The sequence below is a fragment of the Panthera leo genome, chromosome C2 (assembly GCF_018350215.1).
Source record: "Panthera leo isolate Ple1 chromosome C2, P.leo_Ple1_pat1.1, whole genome shotgun sequence".
Taxonomy (NCBI): domain Eukaryota; kingdom Metazoa; phylum Chordata; class Mammalia; order Carnivora; family Felidae; genus Panthera; species Panthera leo.
Window position 1 is genome coordinate 113,572,596 of NC_056687.1, and position 25,486 is coordinate 113,598,081.

A 25,486-nucleotide genomic window follows, 5' to 3' on the forward strand; every position below is an offset into this window, starting at 1 on the left:
AAAAAGATTGTCTAAAATTACATTGGCTTTTGTGACAGGACTGTCACTTGCTGATCAATACCATAAAATGCCGGCAACTAAATACATCTAGGGATTTTTTACTCTACCTATTTAACCTAAGTTTCAACTTTCCTGAATTTACACACAAGTTCAATTTCTCATTTTCTACACATGCTTCAGACTGTTAAACTTATAAATGCTATCATGTGATAATACCTATAACTTCCTACTTTATTGTCTAAACATTTTATAAACATGTCTTTAGGTTTTTCTCTAAATCTGAGATCCAGTCCTAAAAGGTGACAGGTTACTAAAACTTTGTCCTCTAATTTTGTGTCTTTGATTATCCTCTACTGGATATCCTTAACTGGAATATGTCAAAATGTAATCACATAATAAATTACATAAGTACTATATAGAAATTATTAGAAAATATATCTGGGGTGCTTACAAAACAATTCAGGTTCATATCCTCAAGGTACTTCTAGTAAGTACAGAACATCTCCTAATAAGGAAAGAATATTTAACTAGTAACAATTTCCAACAACTCATTATGGTGATTCTTGAAAATTATGTACTGCTGACCCTTTAACAACATGGGTTTGAACTGCACACGTCCTACTTATATGTGGATTTTATTTATAGTTGACATGTTATATTAGTTTCATGCGTATAGCATAGTAATTCAACGTACCTTAATTTTTTATAGTACTATAAATGTATTTTCTCTTCCTTATGATTTTCTTAATAACATTTTCTTTTCTGTAGCTTAATTTGCAAGGATACCTTATTTAATACATATAACGTACAAAATATGTATTAATCAATTGTTTATATTATCAGTAAGTTACACTTGGATTTTCAACTGCGTCCAGGGGAGGGAGAGAAAAGGGCCAGTGCCCTTAATCGCTGCATTATTTAAGGGTCAACTGTAGTTCAGATCTACAACTGTGCAGAACCACATAGATAAATCTCAAACATTGGGTGAAAGAAGACAGACACAAAATAAGGAACTACAATTTTGTGTCTTAATCTGGGTGCTGGTTACAAAAGTATGTTCAGTTGAACTGTACATTTATGAATGGTGTACTTTTCTGATAAAAATTATACTTCAATAAGAAGATTTTTTTTAAAGTCCTATCACTAAAGCATTCACAAAAACTAGATTAGCCAAGTTCTAAAACCTGAGGTTTACCATCTGGGTTAGTAAGTACTAGGGCGTGTTAATGATGTACCCAAGCTTCTTGGAGGATGAGTAAAACAAAACAAATTATCTTATACAAGAAGCTTATTTCTGATTTACTCCTAACTTCAAAAATGAAATCTCATAGGAACAAAACAAAGCAATTTAAATGAAATCAGGTATCTAGTATAAAGACCAAAAATTTAGACACTCTTTAACTTAACTCATGTGTGCTAGTTTCTTTATTTATTTCTCTTTAAATACTGGTGCTATCATAAGGAAGGACAAGCCAACTCAAGGGGATAGTGCACCTGGCAACTGTTACTCTCATTTGTTAACCACATTTATGCATTTTCTTCATTAAGGCAGAAATACTGCAAGCGTTTATCAATGAAGTCTAAATCCTTACAAGCTACCTAATTTCTTCCTTTAGTCTACCTGAGCAAAAGTTTCTTCCTCCCTACTCTTTTACCTTACTGACCCGATATATACAAGAGGGTAAATTTGTTTGCTATAAATCCTTACCCTCAGCTTTTTTGCAAAGGACTCAACAACAGCCTGTTCCCCAGTGATCGTTAAAATAGGTTTCTAAACTAATTTGTTACCTACCATTGCACTGGTAACAAAGCAATGCCAATAATTAAGTCTGGAAAGCTGTTCTTTACAGAGAAATAGAAAGTCAAATTTTAAAGTTACTATTCTAAAATGCCAATAAGCTAGGATATCACTAATTATAACTATAGTAAAATAATCTCCAGAAAGCTAATTATGGAAGCTTAATAAATAGTCAATGCAAACACTCTGGGCTTCCTAAGAAAGGGATGTATTATTTTTAAAGTATCAGTATCAATTGTCCTTAAATTTGGCAATGGTTTCAGCTGATTGATTCCCTGAGTGCTCTGTAAATGACAGGAAGATAGAAAACAATGATGGCACCTACAGGTAGGTGCTTAAACTTTAGTATAATAACTAAATAAAGTGCTGGCTATCAGTAGAAAAACAATCTCTAAATACAGGTAGAGGCAGATGGGTGAAAATCTTCTCAATTTGCTAATTCTAATTTAAAGAGAGAAAGAAACAAAGGGGCCATTAGGGAACTCTGAGTCAATGTGAGGAAATGTATATTAATTACTTATGTTTTGATTAAAAGATACTCTGCTAAAAGAATCCGGGGGGGGTGGGGGGAGGAGGGAAGATTCCAGTCTTTCAAATAAGGCAAACCAAGGATCTTCAGCTATTCAGGGCAGGTTTAAGGAAAATTGGCACAGGGTTTAAAAGCTACCTCTACAGAATAGGAGTTCCAAGATTTCATAAATAAGAGCCTGAAATGTACTTATCAATACTGATAAGCAAATTTATACCTCAAACTTAGATACTGTAAAGGATTTATAGTCCCTTCAACTCCTGAATGGTTCTATTCAATAAAATCATCCCCTGCAAAATACTTATTTGCCAAATTAGTGTAATTAAAAAAAAAAATCCTTAATTTATAATGGTAAAAAAATGAATATGGCAATTTGGTGAGATTAACACGACCATGGTTAGGATAAGTGTATTTAATATGTTTTAAAGCTTAACACACACAAATCTTCAACCCCTTGTCTGCAATGAAAAAAAACAAATAGTCCCACAATACTTTATTTGCTAATATACCTATTAAAAAGTCTGTAGCTATTTACCAACTGAACTCGTATAGTTAGAACTAATAAAGCTAGCCACTATTGCTCTCAACTGAAAATCTAGTAAGTTAGTTGAAAGGTTCAAAGGAAGCCACTAGTTCGTTTCTATGGAGTTGGACTTGTCACTTTAGTACCAAAGTGAAGAATGGCTGATCTATAAGTTTGGTGTCAACACACTACAGACAAGTATCTATTAACATCTTTGGCTCTGGACAACAGGCTTCAGGGAGAAGAGAAAATACTTTCAAACCATGAGAAACTACAGATACAGCAACTTGCCTCATTTCTGATACCTTAAACATTTCTGTATCTAAAAAAGGAAAACAGATAAGGAGTATTTAGCTATAACAACAAATGATGAGCAGGCAACTTCTGTGGTTGTTTTATAATGGAACAAAAGAAAACTTTTGATATTAGGTCAAAATTATAAAAAATAAAGCTCAAACCTTTCTACATTGTTTTGATGAACAGCTCTTAATCATATTGATATCATGGTAGCTTACAAAATCTAGCTATTTGAAATAAATTACCATTCAACTAAAACTTCTCTTATTATACATTTCTAAATAGAGTGCCATTTTTCCTTTTTCTAATACAAAAGTATAAAGTACAACCCAAGCTACTCATCCTGGCTACATGTGATAAGCCATTTGAATGACTGAGCATCCATGCTTGTTTTATGCCACAATTTACACTTATGTCTTACTTTATATTGATATGGCTGTATAATTTCAAAGTTGAAATTATAAACATTGTACTATAAATTTTAAAACTTCTTGTTCTACAAGTAACTATTTTAAAACATTTTCAGTTAAGGAACAGATCACCAAAAAGATACTTTGTTAGACAATTTCTTCAGAGTGACACACAGCAAATCAAGTCTAAGAATTAAAAGACTGTTACCATTTGTAGGCAATGTAAACCATGTCTTAACATGACATGTACATGCACTTAGCAATACTCTTTTCTAATGAAAGAGATGAAGTTAAGTCCATGAGTGTTATCCAAACTATGCCAGAGGACACAAATGCGTTGCCAGGCAGAGTTAAAAGAATCTAGCAAAGCTTTGTGTGAATTTTTAAAACAGCATTTGTGCTCATTCTATTAATTAAACACAGAATGGAGTGCTAATAAATATTCAGCCAAATAACTGAACAGAGCATATACTAAAACTATGTAATAAGCAGAAAGATAAACCAAATTATCTTTTGCCATAAATGAACTCTTAAGACTTCACTCTGTATTTTAAAAAGTTAAAAATGAAATTTATATAACATTTCTATGAGAAAAGCTGTTTTAGGAGTTTATATAACAGTAATGCAGGTCTAGGGAATTCGAGCAAACAAGCTTGATGTTAAAGTTTTGCAGCAAGAATTAAACAGTGACTATTACTTTAATACCTTGGTCTCGTCCCTTCTCCAATTTCTTAATAAGTAACATTTCGCTTTGAGTCACTAAGGCGTTTACAGAGAAATATAAAATAGGAAAAAGTAAAATAATAGTAGTTTATTTTACAGAATATATTTTTACATTGAAATATAAAGGGTAAGTGGATATTTCATATAGCAAAATTCAATAGAATATGTAAATCCTTCAAAAAAGTAAATATACTTAAAAAATAAGTAAAAACAAAAGTATGCTTATATTTAAAATATAGATTGTCCTTTTGGTTTATTTTGCTGCTTTGTCCCATGCTAGATACCACATGATTCCCCCCCTAAAATGACATATAAAGTTTAGTTTTAATGATGTGATACCAGTACAGTGCAAAGCAATTCATGCATACACTTTTGCATGTATGCATTCCATATGTAAGTATTCATACCTATCCCAGAGGTTCTTTGATTCCTGAAACGTGTTCAAATGGAACGCTTGGTAGAAAGCAGTTGAAGGATTCCTGCGAGATCCAAGAATCAAATGGAAATGAGGTTGAGAAAGTACAGTCAAATCACTATTTTTCAAAAAAAGATGGAAGATCTTAGATTTCTAATATAGTATAAAGCTTTAAAAGAAAAAAAAAAACACTACATAAGCTTGCTTAAAAACATTTTGAAAGAAATTAAAAAACTGGATGAAATCCAGCAGACCCTGACAATTCAGGATCACAGTTATAAAAGAAAGGAGTAATACAGATAAAATAGCACCCAATTATGTGTGTGTGTGTATGTCTACACAAACATGAATCAGTTCACAGCCTAATCAACATTAGTCTGTATCAGATGCCTTTATAAATCTCTAAACACTTAGCAGTTCAGCAAAGCTATTCTCAGGTACAGTTTTCATATACAATAAATTAGGCTACACCTTCGTAATATAAAAATCTTAACAGGATCTATTTAATAGGGTTTGATGACGACCAACGAGTCCTTTTCTGGGTTGGACTTGACATGATTTCTTCTACCTTCAGAACCCATTTATTTGTGTTTTCTCTGGGTTAGGGCAAAAAACGGTGCAGCAATTGTATGGCAGCTTTCTAATTTCTGGCATTAGTACAGTGCCCCTTTGAGGGGTAAGAGCTTATACACCTTAATCACCATCCATTTCTACCATTCCCTGGTGACACATTCCCTAGGGCTATAACCACAGAATCTTACCTGATGGGCTCATCAAGGCAAGCTCCCAGCCTGCATGATTCATCTCACATCCCTGGATTTCCTAAGACACTACTAAAATTTGACTACTAAACCTGCTCTCTAATAGTTCCCCCTTTACCTAAGCATATTTCCATAGTTTTCCCAACTTCAATCTGTATGTTAGGGAGCTAACAAAAACTTGTCACATTACTTCTAAAATCCTTGATCCCCGCTGTGGCAAGGGTCTTAACAGCAAGAACATAAGTGCTTATTAAATACCAGACACTATTCTGGGTTTGTCTGTTTATTTATGTATATTAACTGAATTCTACAACAGCCCCAAAAGTAGGTATTATTATTAGTTCTACCTCACCAAAAGGAAAACACCTAACATCACAGAGCTAGTAGGTAGCAATCTGGTCCTACAGTTTATGCTCTTAAACTACTATGCTAAACATAGAGTTAAATTTTAACCTCTCTAGGTCTGGGTCTTTATTATTAGTACAATAAGAAAACTATTTCCAAATTCTACTGGAAGAGCGATGAATTACCGATGATCAACAATCAAACAAATACTCAACAGAATTCCAGGATTTCAAAATTCTGATTAAGACTCATTGTATTATCTATTAAATTTTTTAAAAAAATATTTTTTAAAGGCTATTTTTTTTATTTTAACCACTAGGATACCTCTTAGATGATCTAAAACTAGGAAAGGCAGACAGACACTAGATGCCAGAGTGTCACCAAAGCAACTGTTTGATTAATTGGCATTTTCAGCATATGTACTTCTCTTTGCCTGCCCTACTTACTTTAACTCTTTCTTATGCTTTTAACCCTTTCTCTGTTTTTCTCTAGACCAGGCCTCAGGTAATCAAACTGTTTAGACCTAATATCAAGGATTCAGAGCCTGCTAACTACCGTTTATTTAATAGCTTGTACCCTCTCAAGATAGATCTGTCAGGCCATTTTTTTTTTTTTTTTTTTTTTTTTTTTTTTTACTGTAACTGGAAATCGGTCTACCAAATTAAACGAAAGTGAACTGAACCAACTGAAAACTCAATTGGCTTTTACCAGGCTTACTCAGGACCATATGGGGACAAGTTTGCTATTCACATAGGTCTGTTTGGAGACCCTGGATTTAAAACAGAGTGACTCAAAGAGGAAAGCAGTAAATATGAGAGGATAACAAAGAGTAAACGTGGAGGCTATTCTGCAAGGCTGGAATTTAAAATTCATTAAAGACTATTTACAATATATTTATAAGGATGACATTCTTTAAAAAAACTTCAGATCCCCTGACCTTGAAAACATACATACATATATATTTAACTTGAATCAAATTCATATGCCAAATAAATTGGTTTTAAATGAAGTCATATGACTTGAGTTATGAGATTCCAGCATTTTTACAGCATAGACTCTAATAATGAAATGTTTCTCATAAGTTAAATGTAGAAGTGAAAAAAGAATGTATCTGCAGTTAGTCGTGGATCTTGGGGCAAAAAAGGAACCAATGAAATAAAATACTATAAATGGGCCTAAAGTCTTCGGAACATGTCAGAACAAATACTCAGGTTGCAAAAGCTGGCAGTGAATCACTTTTTACATACATTCAAAATGAAGAAGCCATATGGAGTTATACAATCTATGTACTCTAGAAAAATTCAAAATAGTCTAGATTGCAAGGATAAACATTTGGTTTCTGGAATACTTCAGCAGGGTGTTTTCCATAAACAGAGGAATTTTTTGCAAATAGCAACAATTAGTCTCAAAACATTGATTAACAGGCATAGATTAAAGGAGTCAAGTCTGTTAAACCTAGCTGATCAGAACTTCAAAAGAGCCATTTGTAAATACTGAAGGGCTTGATCATCAAAGACTTCTGTTTTGGAATGGCATAAAATTGAGGAAATTAAGAGCCCAAGGAAAATGCTGTTAATGGGGATCATTTCAAGGTTATAGTCTATGTAATCTGAAGGCACCACGAGGCAACTGACGTTATTAAAAATTTATTGGAAAGAAATACTGAATTTTATGCAATTTTGGTCATAAATTCTCTTCTGCCCAAGAAATAAAATTTGAAACCAGTTTTCTAATAACAAATAACATATTTGATGTCAATGCTAACTATTAGTCTAAATATAAAGCCAACAAAGCACTTCTTAGGGAGACTGAGGTGTGGTTTATTCTGAATTTATTTTAGCCACCTAACTTAAAATGCTGTTTCCCCATTTGTAGACATTGTTCAAAACCAATGAACGAATATATCTTTTTCTCTGACTTTATACACTAAATAGCCTGTCCTGTTAATATCTAAGTACATGAGAGTAGTACATCACAATGTGACTCAAACATGACATATACCTACCTGCTTTGTTAAGACACTATCTTTGTAGGGTAACTGTAACAGAGAGGAAAATATAGATATATACTACACCTCAAAATTAAGCTACCAAAATTGTTGAAGCTTAAAGTATGAGGTACATGAGCCCTAAACTTAGCAAATACCTTCTTCCCTTATGTCAAAACTCAACTTCAGAGATCTCTAAATAGAAACCAGGGAAATACAATAAGCAGAGGAACAAGGGCCACCTCCAACATTATTATCTAAGGATTTAAAATAATTAAAACTATTCTTTAGGTAAAGGGTTACAACACAACAGATTAGTGGCTAGAGTAGCTTTTTCTTCCTCTATACTATAGTCAGCAAAGTAATAGAACAAAACTAACTTTGGAAAAATCCAAGAGCACTGGCTTTGGAGTCAGAAGGCCTAAGTCTGAATCCATGCTTTGTCACTTAATAACTATGTATTCAAATCCTATAAGTCTGTTTTCTTAATCATAAAAAGGGGAGGAACACTTCCTCATAGTTGCTGAAAAGTTCAAATGATATTATGCATAAATAAGGCCACAGATATAATTAAGCTTGATTTGTGTTTAAAACAGGATTACAGTTTCCAAATCATGCTATATAAAAATCAAGTTTTGGTAGAGAATCTTAACATATACCAAATATTTCATCATTACTAAGGTAATATTGAGGCAAACAAAATACTTAAACTTAGAGCTACGTATACCAAGCTATTTTGTACATTCCATTGGGTAAGAATCCTGACTTCTGGGACTGAGAGCTCCCCCAGGATTTCCTTATACACTTTATTGCAAGATTTTAATTAAAAGTACAATAATCACTGAAAAGGGTACTGAAATGGTTCCAAGATACACACTATTTTAACAATAAAAGCTTCAAGAAACACCTTTAACAGCAACCATAAACTTCTGATAAAAAAAAAATTCAATTTCTCACTGTAACATTTAAATCCTTCACTCTAGTTCCTGTCAAATTAACTACATTTCTCAAATCTGACATCTCACTCTTCCATTGTCACACAAACTGCCATCTCTCTCTACTTGGAAAATCATCCGCTTTGCTTATCAACTGACCTAACCTAAATGGCCCTTTTAAGATTCATTTCGAGAGTTGAAGAATGCACAAGTAACAATGGGTTGATTCTGAGGACAGAAACTGGGTGGCTGGAGGATAGAGGTATCAGAGAGGCTTACAATTTATACTCTTGTATATTTTGAACTGTACAAAAGGTATTACCTATGCAGATAATAAATTATTTTAAACAGAGGTCTACCAAATCTGGCGTTAGGCCCTAAACTATTCCCATTAGTACCTTATATTTATTCCATCACAGCCTATAATGTATATGAAAGCTTACATTTGATAATTATTTTCATATAGCCTGAGATCTTGAGAGGGCAGGATAGTCTTATTTCTGTACACCAGTACTTACTCTTAAGGGAACACAAAGAAAGTTTAAATGACTGACATTGTTACTTTAAATGTTTTCTTGGGCTTCCAACCTACTTGATGAGTATCTGTGAGCTTAATTTTTTTTTCTTTCTTTTTTTGGTCACATGATAGTCTGGTGGCAAGAAGGCTTAAGTTGGCAGACATATATATATGTCTAAATATACAGAGTCACATACAAGAAACTTTAAAATCTAACCAAGTCTCAAACTCCTTCTTTACCAATGAGGAAAACTGAGAGAAGTTAAAAAAACTTAACCAAAGAACCTGGCTAAGTGGTAGAAAAGTCACGACCAGAACATAACTATTATACATCTTATAACATCATGACTTTTCTGGCTTAAAACAATGTCTCCCTTTCTCTTAACATCTATACCATGGAATTACATTTTCAGATCAGAAGACTCTTGGTATGACTCACCAAGAGGTGATCAAGAGAGCAGTTTGGACAATGAAATACTAACATTTCTGTGATGTATGCTTGCCATACATACTGTATTATGTATGGATTATTTACAAATTATTTGTATACCTCATTTAATCCTCTCAAACTCTTCAACACAGATATTATCCTCATTTTTCGTATGGGGAAACAGGAGGCTTAGAAAGCTAAATAACCAGCTCAAGGTCAAAATGCCTCAGGTATGTAGCACAGCTGGGTTTTCAGCCCAGGCATGTCTGACTCCACTATCTGTAAATGGCCATTCATATGACATGCTAATACATAATTAAACATACTACTGATTTTACTTGACCAAGAGCCTTCCTCTCCTTGTTTTTGCTTTGTTTTCAAAGGCAAGGGAGACCGAATACAAGTCAAGCAAGGATAGGTTTTGGTTTAACTTACAAAACTATTTAGTTCTCTACTTAATTCTAATTCTACTTTAGAAACTAGTTGGTTTTAAACTTTGCTTTGGGTATCCTTCATTCACAGATTAAACAATCTACTTGTGTAATAATGAAGAGGGATACCCTAAAACATTAAAAGTAACATTTAAAATACACCAGCATTATTTATAATAATTTACATATTAATCAGTTTCTATATATTAATATTCTTTCATCAGATTTTATTTTTTTTTAATTTTTAACATTTATTTATTTGGGGGGGGGGGCAGGAAGAGAGAGAGAGGGACACAAAATCTGAAGCCATTCCTCTGAGCTGTCAGCACAGAGCCTGATGCAGGGCTCAAACTCAAGAATACAAGATTATGACCTGAGCTGAAGTCGGACGCTCAACGGACTGAGCCACCCAGGTGCCCCTGTTTCACCAAATTTTAGTGAAAGCTTATGGGAAAAGAGGCTTTAAGTAATTTAACATTCAGACTTCACTTGTTTGTCTTGCCTACTCTAATTAGCAAGGCACTTATTAATAGTCTATGTCCTAGGTGAACACACTATTAAAATTATTAACTCAGTGATCTGCAGAAATTTCACATAACTATCACATATAATGTATGACTTAATAAGACTTCATTCTTTTTAACAAATGTAAGCTTGGGTACAAAGAAATAAAACTAAATACTTAAATCTAATTTGGGGCTTTAAATTTGAGAAGCAATCCAGAAAAGCATGGATGCAATTTAATTCACCTGGTTTAAAAGCAGAACTTATAAACATAATTTTTAAAGATAAAAGCAGATAATACCTTAAATACCAGTCAAATCTGAAGTGTATATATTAAAATATATTATGAAAGTCACATAATGATGTATGGGAATGATATGAATTGGTTATTGTTCCTAAATCTTTATGGAGAAGTTTTTGCCCTGAACAATACTAGCTTAAGAATGTAACAAATATTGAGTAATTTGGTATGTTCAAGAAATGCTGTGGGAAAGACCCAAATTATACCAATGACTCAGGTATGCACATTCTTTGTGGATGTAGTAATTTGTTTTATACCATCTAAAACAGCAGCTTCAAATCACAAGTCCACTTGGTTTAGTATAAAGAAAAAACTAACTTAAGGGATTTATTTCAATTCAGGAATTTTGCTATACCTACCCCTTAAATACTGTCAATTAATAAGATTTCTTCTTAAAACCTGCTCTTCGGGGCGCCTGGGTGGCTCAGTCGGTTGAGCGTCCGACTTCGGCTCAGGTCACGATCTCACGGTCCCGTGAGTTCGAGCCCCGCATCGGGCTCTGTGCTGACCGCTCAGAGCCTGGAGCCTGTTTCAGATTCTGTGTCTCCCTCTCTCTCTGACCCTCCCCTGTTCATGCTCTGTCTCTCTCTGTCTCAAAAATAAATAAACGTTAAAAAATTAAAAAAACAAAAAACCTGCTCTTCCCATTAATAAGAAATTAATAAGAAACATCATCATTCAGGCTACATTTATCCAGACAGACCTGTTTTTATAAACCCTTTCTTCCTCATACTTAAAGAGTATTTAAATTGCAATGCAATTAAGAAATAAACAGTATCTGTTCAGAAAAGGAAATACATATTGGTCTAAAACAATTATTAAGAAAAGAAATTAGATGGCTTTTTCTCACTAGTAACAAGTGTTGCTGTTCCTTCTGAGACCGTATTTCATGTCATTTCGCTCTATTTTCTTCTGTCTTGGTTATGTGCCATCACTCTCTAACTCCCCCTGCCCCAACTTCTGCTATTTTAGGAAAGAAAAGTCAAGACCTTTTTATATTCCCCTATCAACCATTCTTCAGTAAAGAGACTCATTTTGGTTTCTTTACCATCTGATTGTTGGGGTGCTCTTTGTTACTAGGACACTAGAGAGCAGGACTGCTTCCAATCTCATCTGGTGCACAGGAAGACTAAACTCTATTCCAAATGACCAAGTACCAGATCCATAAATCCAGTATCATGTTTTACGATTTCCAAATTAGTGCTATCAGAATTCTCAACAAATTAATATTACATTTATTCTCAGGAAGTAGAAAACATTTATACCACACTACCAGTACTGTTAAAAAAAAAAAAAAAAAAACTTCCAATAGAAGCAATTTAGTTTAACATACCCTACTTCCTCCACAGGGAAAAAATAGTGTTACCAAAATAGTTACTTAGAGTGTGTCTTACCCACACACATATAAGCCATTATGTTTTCTAATGGTTATCCAATGTTTAGCCTATAGAATTTAGTTCATATAAAAATTTAAATATATATGTCTCTGTTTAAAAAAAAAGTCATACTCCTGATAAAACTCAGTTTTGGGAATTTTGGGTACTTTTGGACCATCAATCTTTCCGGAAATCTATGATAATTTCCTTTACTTAAAGCCATGTTTATAACCAAAGTATATTTTAGTAATCAGTGTGGCACTCTGATGGATCCACCATTTATCAGTTTTCATACTAAATAATGTCACTCACACGCAGGATTTTACACTGATTACAAAATCCTTGGTAAGAGTACGTAAGATAATATCTAGTGTGTGTGACTTAAACATCAACTGTAAATCTAGTAGGGCAAAATTATCTCTACAACTCAATATAGATAAAGAAACAAAAGCTCCCAAGAAATACAGATTCAGCTAAGGACCTTTCATTTGTAAAGACTAAATGTAGTGAGACTTTTTGAGCTCTAAGAAGTATCTATAGATTTTATGATAAAGGTTAAGAGTTACAATCTCTTGATATACATTTGCATAATCTTCTCACTTAAACAGCAAGTTAAAAAGCTCTGTTAAAAGTGTGTGTGTATATGAGATATATGTATAACTGTAGCAACAAAATTTGTATATATAGCACATGTCAGGATACACCACTTAACATTCACAATTTATAATACTTAATCAGTAGTCATTAGCAAACTACACAAATAAAACCATTAACAAGATATAGAGATATTGGCCACTAAGGGATCCTTACAATCAGGTTTTCAACAATCTTTTGGTTGTAGTTGACAGTTCACAATTGCATCCATTCATAAGAGTTCCTGGAATGTGGCCTACAGAGTTCACATTGGTCAGCTGTCTGTGGAAAACGATCTGCGCTGTGCTCCCTTTCCAAAAGGGAATATTTTGCACTCCTCCCCATTTACAGAAAAGGAGTCTGTTAAGGGTACAGGTAATTTAAACAAATGTTGTAACTTCCACTGTAAAAGTGGCTGTTTTTTTTATGAACTATATTTTCAACCATTATTATATCCTCCAGTTTACACAAAATCAGTTTGAAGAATCAACAACTGACATAAGCCTTTACAATGAGAAAGGCTAGAATAATATGTAAATTTTATGGTAACTGATAATAAAGAGTCAAAAGGCAATGTTAACTAAGAACTTTAAAACATCTTCTTGCTTTCTATATACAACCATCAGCCCTCTTAAAGGTATATTATTAAAATGTATTATTAGAAGATCCTCTTCTTCAAAATGAATGGTCACAAAACGAAGCCTTCCTTTAGATAATGGAACCAAAATAACAAGATAAAGTTTTCAATATATCAAACCAAAGAATCATTGGTCTGGTCAGTCATTTTTGTTAATCTTCCATTTTCCTTCCTTTTCTCAAAGGACTAAGCTATGTTTACTGATATCTTCTTTAAAAAAAAAAAAAAGCAAATATTTATAAATTTTTAGGATCTGAAATTTGTCAACCTATTCACAAAGTTAAAGTCATAATTACTCAATATCTCCCACTCTAATATGTTTTATTTTGCATTCAAATGACTGCAACTAAAATTGTATGCAGATTTTAACTTAAGAAGGCAACCCCAAATCACCATATTAAAATTATGATTTTGTTAGTACAGTTTCCTCAAAAATAGTCATCTCAGTAATTTAAACATACACCTAGAAAAACTGTGTCATTTAATTTCAAGCATACAACTTTAAAATGCCCTCTCTTTTACAAAGCCTTTCCATTAAAAACAAAAGCAAAACAAAAAAACTATTTCTACTTAATGGATTTATTCCTTCACCAGGTGTGTTGGTCCAGTGACAAAATAGTCAAATGTGTAAGATTACATCTTGAAAACTAGCATGTTAAATTAAAAACCAATGAAAAACTACAACAAAAGTAAGAAATGCACATTTGATAAACAATGCAGATTTTAAAAGACTGGGAGGGGAAGGGAAGTACCACATTTAATACAGGACTGCACACATATCAAAACCTCTGCACTGGATTAACTGTTGCAGTAAGAACAGATACGGTAGTATCTGTGGTTCAAACATTCACACTGGGAAATAAGATTCTTAAAATTATCAACTTTTTTAATAAAATAAGAGGATAAATAATTTCATCTTTGAGGTCATACCCTAAAGAATACATCCCAGAGTTTCCATTTGTCAACAGATCTCTCTGCTTCATGCCATATCATCATATTCAAGTCCTGAAGAATGTAATTACATATGCTGTAAACTGAGAAAGGTGTGAGGAGGAGAGAAAATACATTCTTCATTCATAGATGTGCATGTGCTTTGCAAGGAGAGGGTGTGGTTTGGGAAACCAGTCATTTCTTGAGGAGATATGGGGACAATGTACAACAGGAACAGAGAGGCAAGCAAATGGTTATTTACCAACCCATCAGAAAAAAATGGCTTCTGGTAGCTAGAAAAGGGAAGATACCTGTTGCCTCTTACCAAAGGTAAACAAACAAACTCAATCTGCACTTCAAGTGTACCCCTATGTGTGAAAAGTGAAATATGGGAGGAGATGTAAAGAGATTTTTCTGAATGGCTTGTGGAATCAGTTTCTTTACTTGGTAGTCCCATCCATATAAAATTTCTCAATGACTAGCTAGCTGAGCTCACTTATGGACACGTGGTATTCTCTAAGAGTTCTCAAATGGAAGAAAGACTCCCAACAAGCAAGTCACCTACAAAAAAAGATGAACTTTGAATTACAAAAAGCAGAGAAGATGAATTTCAGTGAGCAATTTTCAAACCAACAAAAGTATATAACAAAAATACAAGGCTAATTAGAAATGAAAAGTTAAGAAAAGAATGTGAAGGAACTCAGAAGACACAGAGGAAGAAAAAGCTTTAACAGATCTCATTGTCCTACATACCAATTATTCTAGAAATCCATAAAGATATCTTTTAATCTTTTAAAATTAACCTCTCTCAAAACAAAAATCCCAGCAAATAAATGCCTAACTGTAAAGTACCTGGAACTTTCTCTGTAATTTTAAAATGTAATTTTAAAGCTTTGTAACAAGTCGGTTTTTAAAAATTTGCAATATATGTCAAATTTCCCTGTGACATTTCCTCAAAACCACTTAAAATCCTCAATGAACCATAACCAAACATCAACTATTATAGAATTGGTATGGCAATACACCAACTTTCAGTTAAACCATTAAAAAAGCATCCCTTAAATAGAGGGAGCCAATTGTTGACACGAATACTTTTACTAATCATATTACTCTAATTTCAAGAACTGTAGCTTTTACTACTGTCAAAGAATCTTATTTCATACCTCCCTTTCCTGTAGCTAAAAGAAAAAGAAAAACTAATGGAAGAGAGTATCTTTCAAACACATTTGCTTTAAAAAACAAAACAAAAAAAGGACCTTAATGAAGTCACTGGGAAGCCTCCTGACCTTATTTCTATCTCCTTTTATTAAAAAGGCTGGAGGACAATATGATCTTCAAAGCCGGGCTTGACATTTCACCATTCTCTCTCCAGCCTCTCCGGATACACTGGAAGAGATACCTTACATGGATCTTTCCCCATTAGAGGACCTCTGGTTTTCCAGAATGGAAAAATTCAAATTTTATGTCTTTGTATCAAAACTCACACTGACAGAACTCTCTTGCCGTAAGTGTTCAAGTGTGACTGTTGCCTAAGAAAAGAACAATCCAATAGGGCATAGTCTAGTTACCACCTGTAAATGTACAGAATTAAGCTTAAATCCACCTTTATGAATAAACAAATGTTGTGCCTTATCCACGTCAGTGCTTTTAAACAACAAGACCAATTTTCTCATTACACACCGTTACATTAGCAATCTAAAACCAATGCCCTTTCAAGAACTGACAAATCTTAATAAACACAAAGAAATTTTTGTATTTAAAAATGCTAAGGGCCTCAAGTTGAAAAAAAGAACTCAAGCTGCATTCTAAACTGCAATGTTTGGTCAAGCATTTCTAACAAATATTTTAAATAAGATTTCCATACCTGTCTTCATCACCATCAACAGGAATAGCTATGCTGAATACAGAGGTGGCCAAACTGTTCATAGGTGTTAACTGAAGGGGGTTTGCCAGGGCATCTGCAACAGGAGGCTTCACAACAGGCTTATTTTCAGCAATGAGAGAAAGTGGTGGTTGAGGTAGGGGTTCTGATTTTCTTCTAGTATCGTCAACTTGCCCGACTAAAGGTTGGGTCTGAGTCTGAAACTGGCTTAAGTCAGACTGTGGTAGACTTGTTGGTACACTGGGTGTGCCTTGCGCTAAGGGCAGCCCAACATGCTGGATTACGCTGCCGCTCCTGCTGACTGGCGTATGGCTGCTCAGCTGCTGCGACTGGACCAGAGGCGCGGGTACATTTGGCATAGTAACAGAGGTGGTAGACACACTAGGCACGCTTGGAGCGGGCACGGCTGCAGGCACGTTTGGAACTCCGGGCAGCACGGCGTGGGGGCCGCCAGGCACGGCCGACGGCGCACCACTGCCGCCCATCTGCGGCGGAGGCACGGACTGGGGCTGCCCGGTCCCAGGGGGAACCAGGCCCGGCTGCACCGCGCATCCTACAGCGGCCAGGGGCACTCCAGCCGGTTGACCAGGCGCGGCCTGCCCGCCCTGCGCGGGTCCCGGCCCCGGAGCCACGGCTTCACCGGGCAGGGAAGACGCGCCTATTATCTGCGCACCCACCGTGGAGGCATTCTGGCCGGTGCCCACCGGCAGGCTGGCAGGCGTGGCGAGGCTCGCTCCGGCGCCGGTGGACGAGGGCTGAGCAGGGCTTGGCGGCTGCAGGCCGGCCACGTGCGGCTGTAGGTACTCACTCTGCCCCGTGGGCTGGATGGGCAGCAAATGCCCGGGCGGGAGCGGAGGCTGGGGGTACGCGAACTGCGGAGGCTGCTGCGTCGCTGGCGCTGCGAGGGTCGGAACGGGCTGCGGCGGCAGGGGCACGCCGGGCTGCGTCAGGGTTACATTCGTCAGCGGCAGACCCTGTCCGTTGGGCCCCTGCGGGAGGACGCCGGGGCCGGCTCCCTGGGGCTGGCTGGGCTGCGGGGCTGCCATCATCTGCTGCGGCCCGGCCGCGGCTCCCGGGAACGGCGGCACTGGAGCCGCGCTTTGAACCACAGCCCCACCTACGGGCGGCGGTGGCTGTGGCTGCCCAACGCCAAAACTCTGCGGCTGGGCCGGGGCGGGCTGGCTCATTTTCTCCGACGGGGGTAGCTGTGACACAGCAGTCAAGGAACTGTCAGTTCCCGAGTCGGGCCCGTGCGCCCCCGGCATGGAGGCCACCACCACCACCACCGACCCTCCGGTGGCGCCCAGGCCGCTGTCCCGCTCCGCAGTCTGGTCAAAAGTACTGCTGTGTCTAATGCAATCCCCAGACCTGGTCAGGACGCTGCTGTCCGAATCCCGCTCATAGTATTCCATACACGTCCATCGGCCGCGGCGGTAGGGCTCCCCGCTCCCGTGGTCCAGCTTGATCACGCGAAATCGGGAACTGCAAGTGGTGGGGGGCTGCGATGGGGCCGCAGTCCCTGGCCCGGCAGACGAGCCCGCGACCGGGGGACCGCCGGGTGCCCCCGCGGAGGGGGCCGAGGTGGCGGCCGCCGCCGCCGCCGCGGTACTGGCCAGCGCCCCAGCCACGCTCCGGGCCGAAACGGCTCCTCCTCCGTTGGCGGGAGCAGCCGCCGCGGCCGCCAGCTGCCCGTCCAGGAGGAGGTTTGGGGAGACGGTCCCGGGAGTCTCCGCATCCCCAACATTGTTGAGCGTCTCTTCCGAGGAGCTGCGCTCACAGACCTCCTCAGGGCCATAATCCGTGGCCCGAGAGACGTCGAATATCTCGGAGGAGACGTCCTCCGTACGTGACTCGTCCGGGTCGTCCAGGCTCTCGGTGTCCTCGGTGATGCTAGTGGCCACCTGGGCCGTGGTGACACTAGTGATCTGGAAGCAGCTCTTCTTCTTGGCCGGCATCTTGGACATGGTGAGGAAGGCTGGAGGGCAGAGAGGCACGCCGGCTCCTCTGCGATCTTGCCGGAAACCAGGAAGGGCAGAGCAGGGGCGCCCAAAGACAAAGTCCGCGTCCGCGCTGGGGTCTGAGGCCCGCCGCTGTGAAAAGTCACTGGCTGATCCGGACGCTGGCCGCCCTGCGAGACATCCTCCTCCCCGTTTCCTTCAGTGTCGGTCTCTCCGGCTCTGCCCCCGTCGCACTCGCGCGGCGGCTCCTCCTTCCTTTTCGCCTCCCGCAGTCGCGGCGCCTCGATTCAATCCCCTCAGCGGCGGCGCGAGCGCGATCCCAGGGGCGGGCCGGCTGCTTCCTCCTCCCGTCTCCGGGGCCGCCGTGGTCAGTCCAGCTCGACGCTCGGCGCGGTCAGCAGGCCGGGCTGGGGGTGGGAGTGGGAGGGCGAAGGGGAGGAGGAGGCGGCGGCGTGAGGGGCGGTGCTGCCCCGCTCGGGCTCCTCAGGCCAGTGCCGGCGTCAGCTCTGGGCTCTCTCGGACGCTGAGGGAAGGGGAAGGAGTGGCGAGTCTGGAGCCGGGGATTCCTAATTCAGCCAGGAGCGGCGGGCCGGGGCTGGCTGAAGGTCCGCGGGCGGGCGGCGGAGCTTCGGCGCGGGCGGGCGGCCCCCTCCCCGGCTTTAGCCGGAGCTCAGCCCCAGGGACATGTCGACTGTCTCTGGCGGAAACCCGCTCCGGGGGAGGGGAAAGCAAGCTCGGTCCTCCCCTTACAGGGGAGCCACCCCCGCGGGCGGGCGGCGGCGGTCTCGGCCTCCCCTCGCGGCTCCTGAGAGAGTGAGGGGCGGCGGTGGCGGTGGTGGTGGCGGCGGCGGCCCGCTGGCCGGCGAGCGGAGGCGCTCCGGCTGTGTGAGGTAGCGGTGGTAGCTTCTTCGGCTCCTCCTCGATGCGCCCGGCTCGCAAACCCCGGAGAAACTGAAATTCAAACTGCTGAAGCGGCGGCTGCAGCTCCCTCCCCTCCGCCAAGATGGGGCTGAAATGGCCGCGCCAGGGATGCTGGGAGGAGCAGCAGCCCGGCTGCCGCCGCCGCTGTCGACTAAAATGCCGCCGCTGCCGCAGCCACCGCCAGCGCCGCAGCCGCCGCCGTTCCGTGACGCGCCGGCGTCGTGACGTCACCGCCCCGCCCCCTCCGGTTTCCTGCAGTTTCGCGTGGAGGCTGGAGGGGGGGGAGGCGGTGGGCGGGACTAAAGGTTAAAAAAGGGGAGCGGTTTTTTTTCTTTAATTTAAAATTTTTTAAATTTAAAATTTAGGCCGTAGGTCTTTAAGAGTTGAAGAGCTAAAGACTCTTGAATGCCAAGCCTGGAGGAGCTTACAACCGCGCCAGTTTTGTTCCGAGGCACTGGAAGACTGGATGGAGGTCATGTGCTGTGTCTAATGTTTAGCAGAATCTTACAGAAACAAGGGCAATAGAAATGAGAGTTAGGGAGATTTAGCCAGGATAAAGAGGGAAACCGCTGGAGGAACCGAATCACTTGAAAAAGTCTTTTCTGAAAATAAATGTTCACCACTGTAGTCAGAAGAGTGAAATGTCGAGAGAAATGGGGATGATTAACCAAGAATAGCAAGCCAGATTGAGTCAGAAAACTGATCTTTCAGCCAGAAATTCTGTCTCCAACAATGGCATCAGGAGATGGTTACTTGCCCAGGGTGAGGTCAGTTTAAAAAAAGATTAGAGGTTACCAACATATTCCTGATTTTCCTGAATTTGCTGTAATTCCAGGGTCGAAGAGTTCATTTAAACTCTTGAGACTGTTTTTACTTTCAGCACGAAATCAGCTTATGGGCTCCATAAATGTAGAACCTACTGTGTTAAATAGTTACGGTTCTTTCTTTTGTTTATTCTGAAACTCTTAGTTGGAGCCAGAGTGTTAACATGGTTTGAATTGGGCCATGAACAACCAGAACAAGTCAGAGAGCACCCTTTCCTCTCCCAGTACAGAGAGCAGTTACCAAAGTACTGGAGACTTGATTATCTTTTAGCTACTTCCTGGCAAAAGCAAATGGTAAGGCCATTCTCTTAAACAGTTAAACAAAATGGGGAACGTGGCTCTTGAACTTTGACACACTAATATATCACTTAGGTAAAATCCAAGAAATCTGGAAATCAAGATTTCATATCACAGTTTTAGCAGTCATATCATGATGACTTACATAAATCAGTTAACCATTATGCTCAGTTCTCTAATCTTTGAAGAGTAGAAATACTTTTTATCCCCAAAGATGTTTCAATAATGACAATTTACTAGTAATTTTTAGGTCCTTAGTTGTAAATATAATATACAGACATATGTCTTTTAACCTTAGTCGAAACCATGTCCTCCAAACCCAAGTGCATGAGGTCAGGATGTGAAATAAGACCAGATAATAACATCCCTGTTTGTTAAGAAGATGGGAGAGAGTAAAGGAACAAAGGGTAACGTTATGCTGCTATTGTGGCAGAGATAGCTGATGGAATATTTCATTTCTAAATCTCTAATTTCAGTAATTGTTAGAGATTGTTCTATTAATAAGTTAGATCAACTGGTTAAATCCAATATAAACTTAACAAAAGCTTAATTTAATTTTGCATTTACTTGCCGTATTATTAAAAATGGTGATCAATTGGGGCGCCTGGGTGGCTCAGTCGGTTAAGCGTCCGACTTTGGCTCAGGTCATGATCTCTCAGTTTGTGAGTTCCAGCCCTGCCTTGGGCTCTGTGCTGACAGCTGGGAGCCTGGAGCCTGCTTCAGATTCTGTGTCTCCCTCTCACTCTGCCCCTCCCCTGCTTGTGCTCTGTCTCTCACAAATGAATAAACGTAAAAAAAAATTTTTTTTTAAATGAAAAAAATGGTGATCAATTTTGGAAAAATAAGTACCAGATGCCTGCTTATCCCATTACATTATCTTATTACATAAACTTCCTGATTACTTGTTATGATACTCTTAAATCACACACTTAAAGGAAAAGCCTTAAGTAATCTGTAAGATCATTTCTCCTTAAAGAACATGTAAAGGATTATGAAATGACAATGGTGATAAAGATAATTTAGAAGAGATCTGCAAGTGGGCTATATTTTTGATAAGAATGGGGTTAAGGATGTTAAAAGACATCTTAGCAAAAAATAAGATGTATAAAGTTAAAATGTTTTATTTATATGCTTAAAGATTTTTGTGTGTTTAAGACAATAAAATAGTTCTCTTGAAAGTAAGTTTTCCAAAAGTCTTAAAGGCCCTAGCTTCTTTTATACATTCGCTCCTTAGAGATGTAGAGAATTTATTGCATAAAACTGCTATGAAGAAATGGTAAAAATTCTGGTTGTTAAAAATAGATTTGAAAGCATTTTACAGAGGAAAAAAAAATCATAATTGTCATCAAACAATGCACAACTATGTAATGCATGGTTCACCCACAAAGGATTAAAATCCTCCACATAACTAATTAAAGTGATAGGAAGCCAGATGTACCAGCCAGGATATACACTCTGTGTGAGGAGAGCTGATAATAAGTAAAATGGTAGCCTAAGTCACTGAAACTGGGGAGACCTCTGGAGTCCCAAACCTCAAGACTAAGGGTTTTAATACAACTATGCTGGCTCCATGCTTACACCAGAAACTACATGTGGAAGCTGTGGGAGTCCTTGATGACTGCTCCAGAGCACCCAATTTGAGTGTCCTACATCTTATACTTCCCTCAAAGACTTACTTTAAAGCCACGTATGGGAGGTAGGTTTAGGAAGAACAATGCAGGGGGGAAAGAAAAAAAAAAAAAAACAATTGCCAACAACTTAGAAACTAAGGACTGTTTCCACTGATGGTCAGAAAAAACAAAACCAAACTGAACCAAACACTACAACCACAATAGCAAGATTCCTTTGTTTGAGAGTATCATACTCCAAATTCTGCTAGGTTATTATCTAACCATATCAGTACCAGATGGTAAATTGTTTCATAGTCACAGGATCCTGGAATGTGCACTACAGATACTCAAGAAAACCTTATTTTTTTCAACAAATACATATTACATTTAAAATAGTAATAGTATATTAAATACTCTGGGATAGAGAAAAAGACTCATACTTTCAGGAGAAATTAAGCAACTGCCTAGACTAAGAGAAGTAACATTCGGAATTAATGCTATCGGTCAGTGACATTTATTGAGCACTCCCTGTGTGCATTAAGAATTGGACAGCTTGTGTCCTCGCCAACAACTTTTTCTGGGATTTAGAAATAGCTTGTGTTTACTTTCTAAATTTTTATTACCAACATGCTGGAAAATACAAAATGGAGGACTACTTTTCAGGTTTCAAAAAGCATTTGTTAGAAATAAATATCAGTTGTCTGAACAAGTAGTCCTCATTTATTACTATGGTTTTCCTGGGGTTCTATTTCTGGGACAATATCTTACTAATAACCACTTGCACTGAGGCCATTGTATAATATTGTCTGAAAATCAAACAACAACAACAACAACAACAACAAAACAATGCTGCAATGAAAGAAGACTAAGCATAGTGAAATTCCATAAATACTTTTATAAAAGAAAACATAATCTGATTGAGATACACAATCTTTTCATCACTTGAGAGCAAATGAAGTGTGTAAAAATTTCAAATTTAAGAAAAGTTCTATTAGATAGTCTTCTGAAGTTTGATATACTATGAAACAATAGTGTCTTTTTTAATAGGGAAGATTCCTTTGAGTCCCAGTGATCTTTGAAGTTCAGGCAAAATATAGCAATTTGGTGGGAGGAAATGGTGCATTTTGAATAATAAATATAGTGTCCTATTAAAGCATGTTTTCTTCTATTATGGCACTTAACTTAGAATCTAAAATATTAATTATGTAGTTCTGAAATCTATCTTAATGCTGCAATGTAGGGCAACTTCAACAGAAAATCTATTAGTGACTATATTACCTTTAAATACACACACACACACACACACACACGCTACTTATGACCACTTGGGATACAATTAAAGAAATCTACATCACCTAATTTGAGAAAACTTGAGATCAAGAGTAAGCTTCAGTTTTATTTTAAACTTGTCTTGCAACTGTTGACAAATCCATTAATCCCTCAGTCTCCCATTACTAAAAAAAAGCAACATTGTGGTGAAGAGGCATTAAAACCACCATTCCCACTGAAAGAATAGATGGAAAAAGATAACACACGTGGCAGTGTTTTGGTGTCTTTGGAAGAAAAGATGGCAACTCACTGTGATATTATTGACAGTCACATTTTCAATGCAATTTGTCAATTAAAAAAGAAAGTTACTTGGGCCACCTGGCTGGCTCAGTGGGTAGAGCATACAACTCTTGATCTCAGGGTTGTGAGTTCAAGCCCCACGATGAATGCAGATATTACTTAGAAATAAATAAATAAAAACCTTTAAAAAAGGTTACTAGATTACATGATTTTATGAAGAAGCCATATTCTGTCATAGATGAGCTAGTTATTTAAAGACATTTAATGGAAAATCTTTTGGTAAGGTGAATCGTCACCATCTATTCTGTCTTTCTTGTGTATGTGAATTTGGTGTATGCATGTGTAATTATGTTATTACTTCAAGTGGTAGTATACCTGTAATTTTAAGTTGTAACGTTAATACTCACAAAAGAACACTGAAAGATATTGCCAATTCTAGACTTCTAGGTTATAGTTCTTCTGTATGTTACTATTATCAGCTTATGAAGTTCAAAAAAATATGTTTTAGTGTAGAAACTTGTATAAACTGGATCGAGACATGAGGGATGGTCTAAGTGTTGACTGATAATCTGAAGGTCATTCTAACTTGGCTGATTGGACTACTTTCAGTTCATAGTAAACAGTGGTTGAAAGGCACAAATAGAATCTTGACTACTTTGTATTAGCAGTTGTGTTTTAATTCCAAAATAACTATCTCTTTAGTCGTTGGAAACAAAACACTTTTAACATTTAACTTTAGAATACTTGAAATCCTACTTTGACAGCATTCATACTCATTAAAAGCTCAACCCATGACCCATGTTTGCACAAGGATTTGGGTGTTACTTAAAATGGTTATGTAATGAGCTGCTCCTCTATAAATTAATTTTCACTCCTCTCCCCCATCTTTCACCTGATATCTTTGGAGAAGAAGGAGGCTAGCAAGAAATAAGGAAATAGGAAAATGCAAAATCAAGGTGAAATGCTAACCATAGGCTTGTTGCAGTTTTGGCCATCAAATATCTAATGAATAACTATAACTATTACTGTGACCCTCATTTTGTGATATTCACCTATTTTTTTTAACTAAATTGACTAGATGCAAATATATTTTCATGTTCAAAGATTTAGAATAGTTTCTCCATCTTCACCCCATTTCTTCTGGATTGTGGTACTAATCGTTTTTGCATATTGCATCTGTTTGTTCAATAGCTGATTTACTTCTAGATTTTCAGTTTATAACTATTTCATTTATATTCGTTTGATAGGTTCTCCATCAATACAATGGTTCTACCCTTTCAGGAAAAAAAAGATCAACCCTTTCACAAAAATGCATATTTTAAAGAAAGATAAATTATGTGATAATGGTTCATTCATTTTCCATGTATTCTCCCCAAGTATTGCTTTAAGCAACTACTGAATTGCTTTAAGCTTAACTACTGCGTTTAAAATAATTTTGCTTATTAATGTTTTATTTGAAATATTTTATGTTGATGGAAAAAAATCAAGCTTATATTTTGAACAAACAGCTCTGAATATCTCCTTATTTACTCATCTAATATATATTTAGAAGACTACTATGTGCTGGTCTCTTTGCTAGACTTGGGGAACAGCTGTGAACTAGACAAGAAAAGGAAAGTCTTTGTTCTAATAGGTCTTATATTTTAGAACAGGAACCGATGCCAAAGAAATCAATGAATAATGCGGTAATTTCAAAGATTCATAAGTGTGAAGAAGAAACAAACAACAGTGGAAGGTGGGGGCAAAGGCATCTTAGGTGTCTGGCTGGTGGGCTTTTTGTCAAAAGCCAGCATTTAAGAAAGAGAGGCAGACACAGCACAATGGCACTGTGGTAGAAATCAGTGTGTCGCAGGGGCATCTGAGAAGTAGGCAGGCACCAGATCTTAGGGACCTCGTTGGCCCAGTGAAAGAATTTGTATTTTACTTTAGATGTAATGAGAAGC

The 25,486-nt window shown here is 38.2% G+C and overlaps 1 protein-coding gene across 9 annotated transcripts in view; it reads right to left on the minus strand.

Moving 5' to 3' along the window:
• Nucleotides 1-18,415, minus strand: part of TSC22D2 (TSC22 domain family member 2) — a 51,070-nt gene extending 32,655 nt beyond the window's left edge. For 5 of the 9 annotated variants that reach the window (XR_006193217.1, XR_006193218.1, XM_042903802.1 and 2 more), the window contains exons 1-2: nt 16,347-18,415; nt 4,688-4,759 (exon numbers count right to left, since the gene is read on the minus strand). Coding sequence is in view for 6 of the 9 variants with exons in the window: in XM_042903802.1 (XP_042759736.1) it covers nt 4,688-4,759; nt 16,347-18,328 (2,054 nt within the window). In the remaining 3 variants the exon portion in view is untranslated. Of the gene's footprint in view, nt 1-768; nt 4,317-4,687; nt 4,760-11,506; nt 15,044-16,346 lie in introns of those variants that run through there. The other 4 variants (XR_006193219.1, XM_042903803.1, XM_042903804.1 and 1 more) reach the window with 3 other exon arrangements.
• Between the last annotated feature and the right edge of the window lie 7,071 nt (nt 18,416-25,486).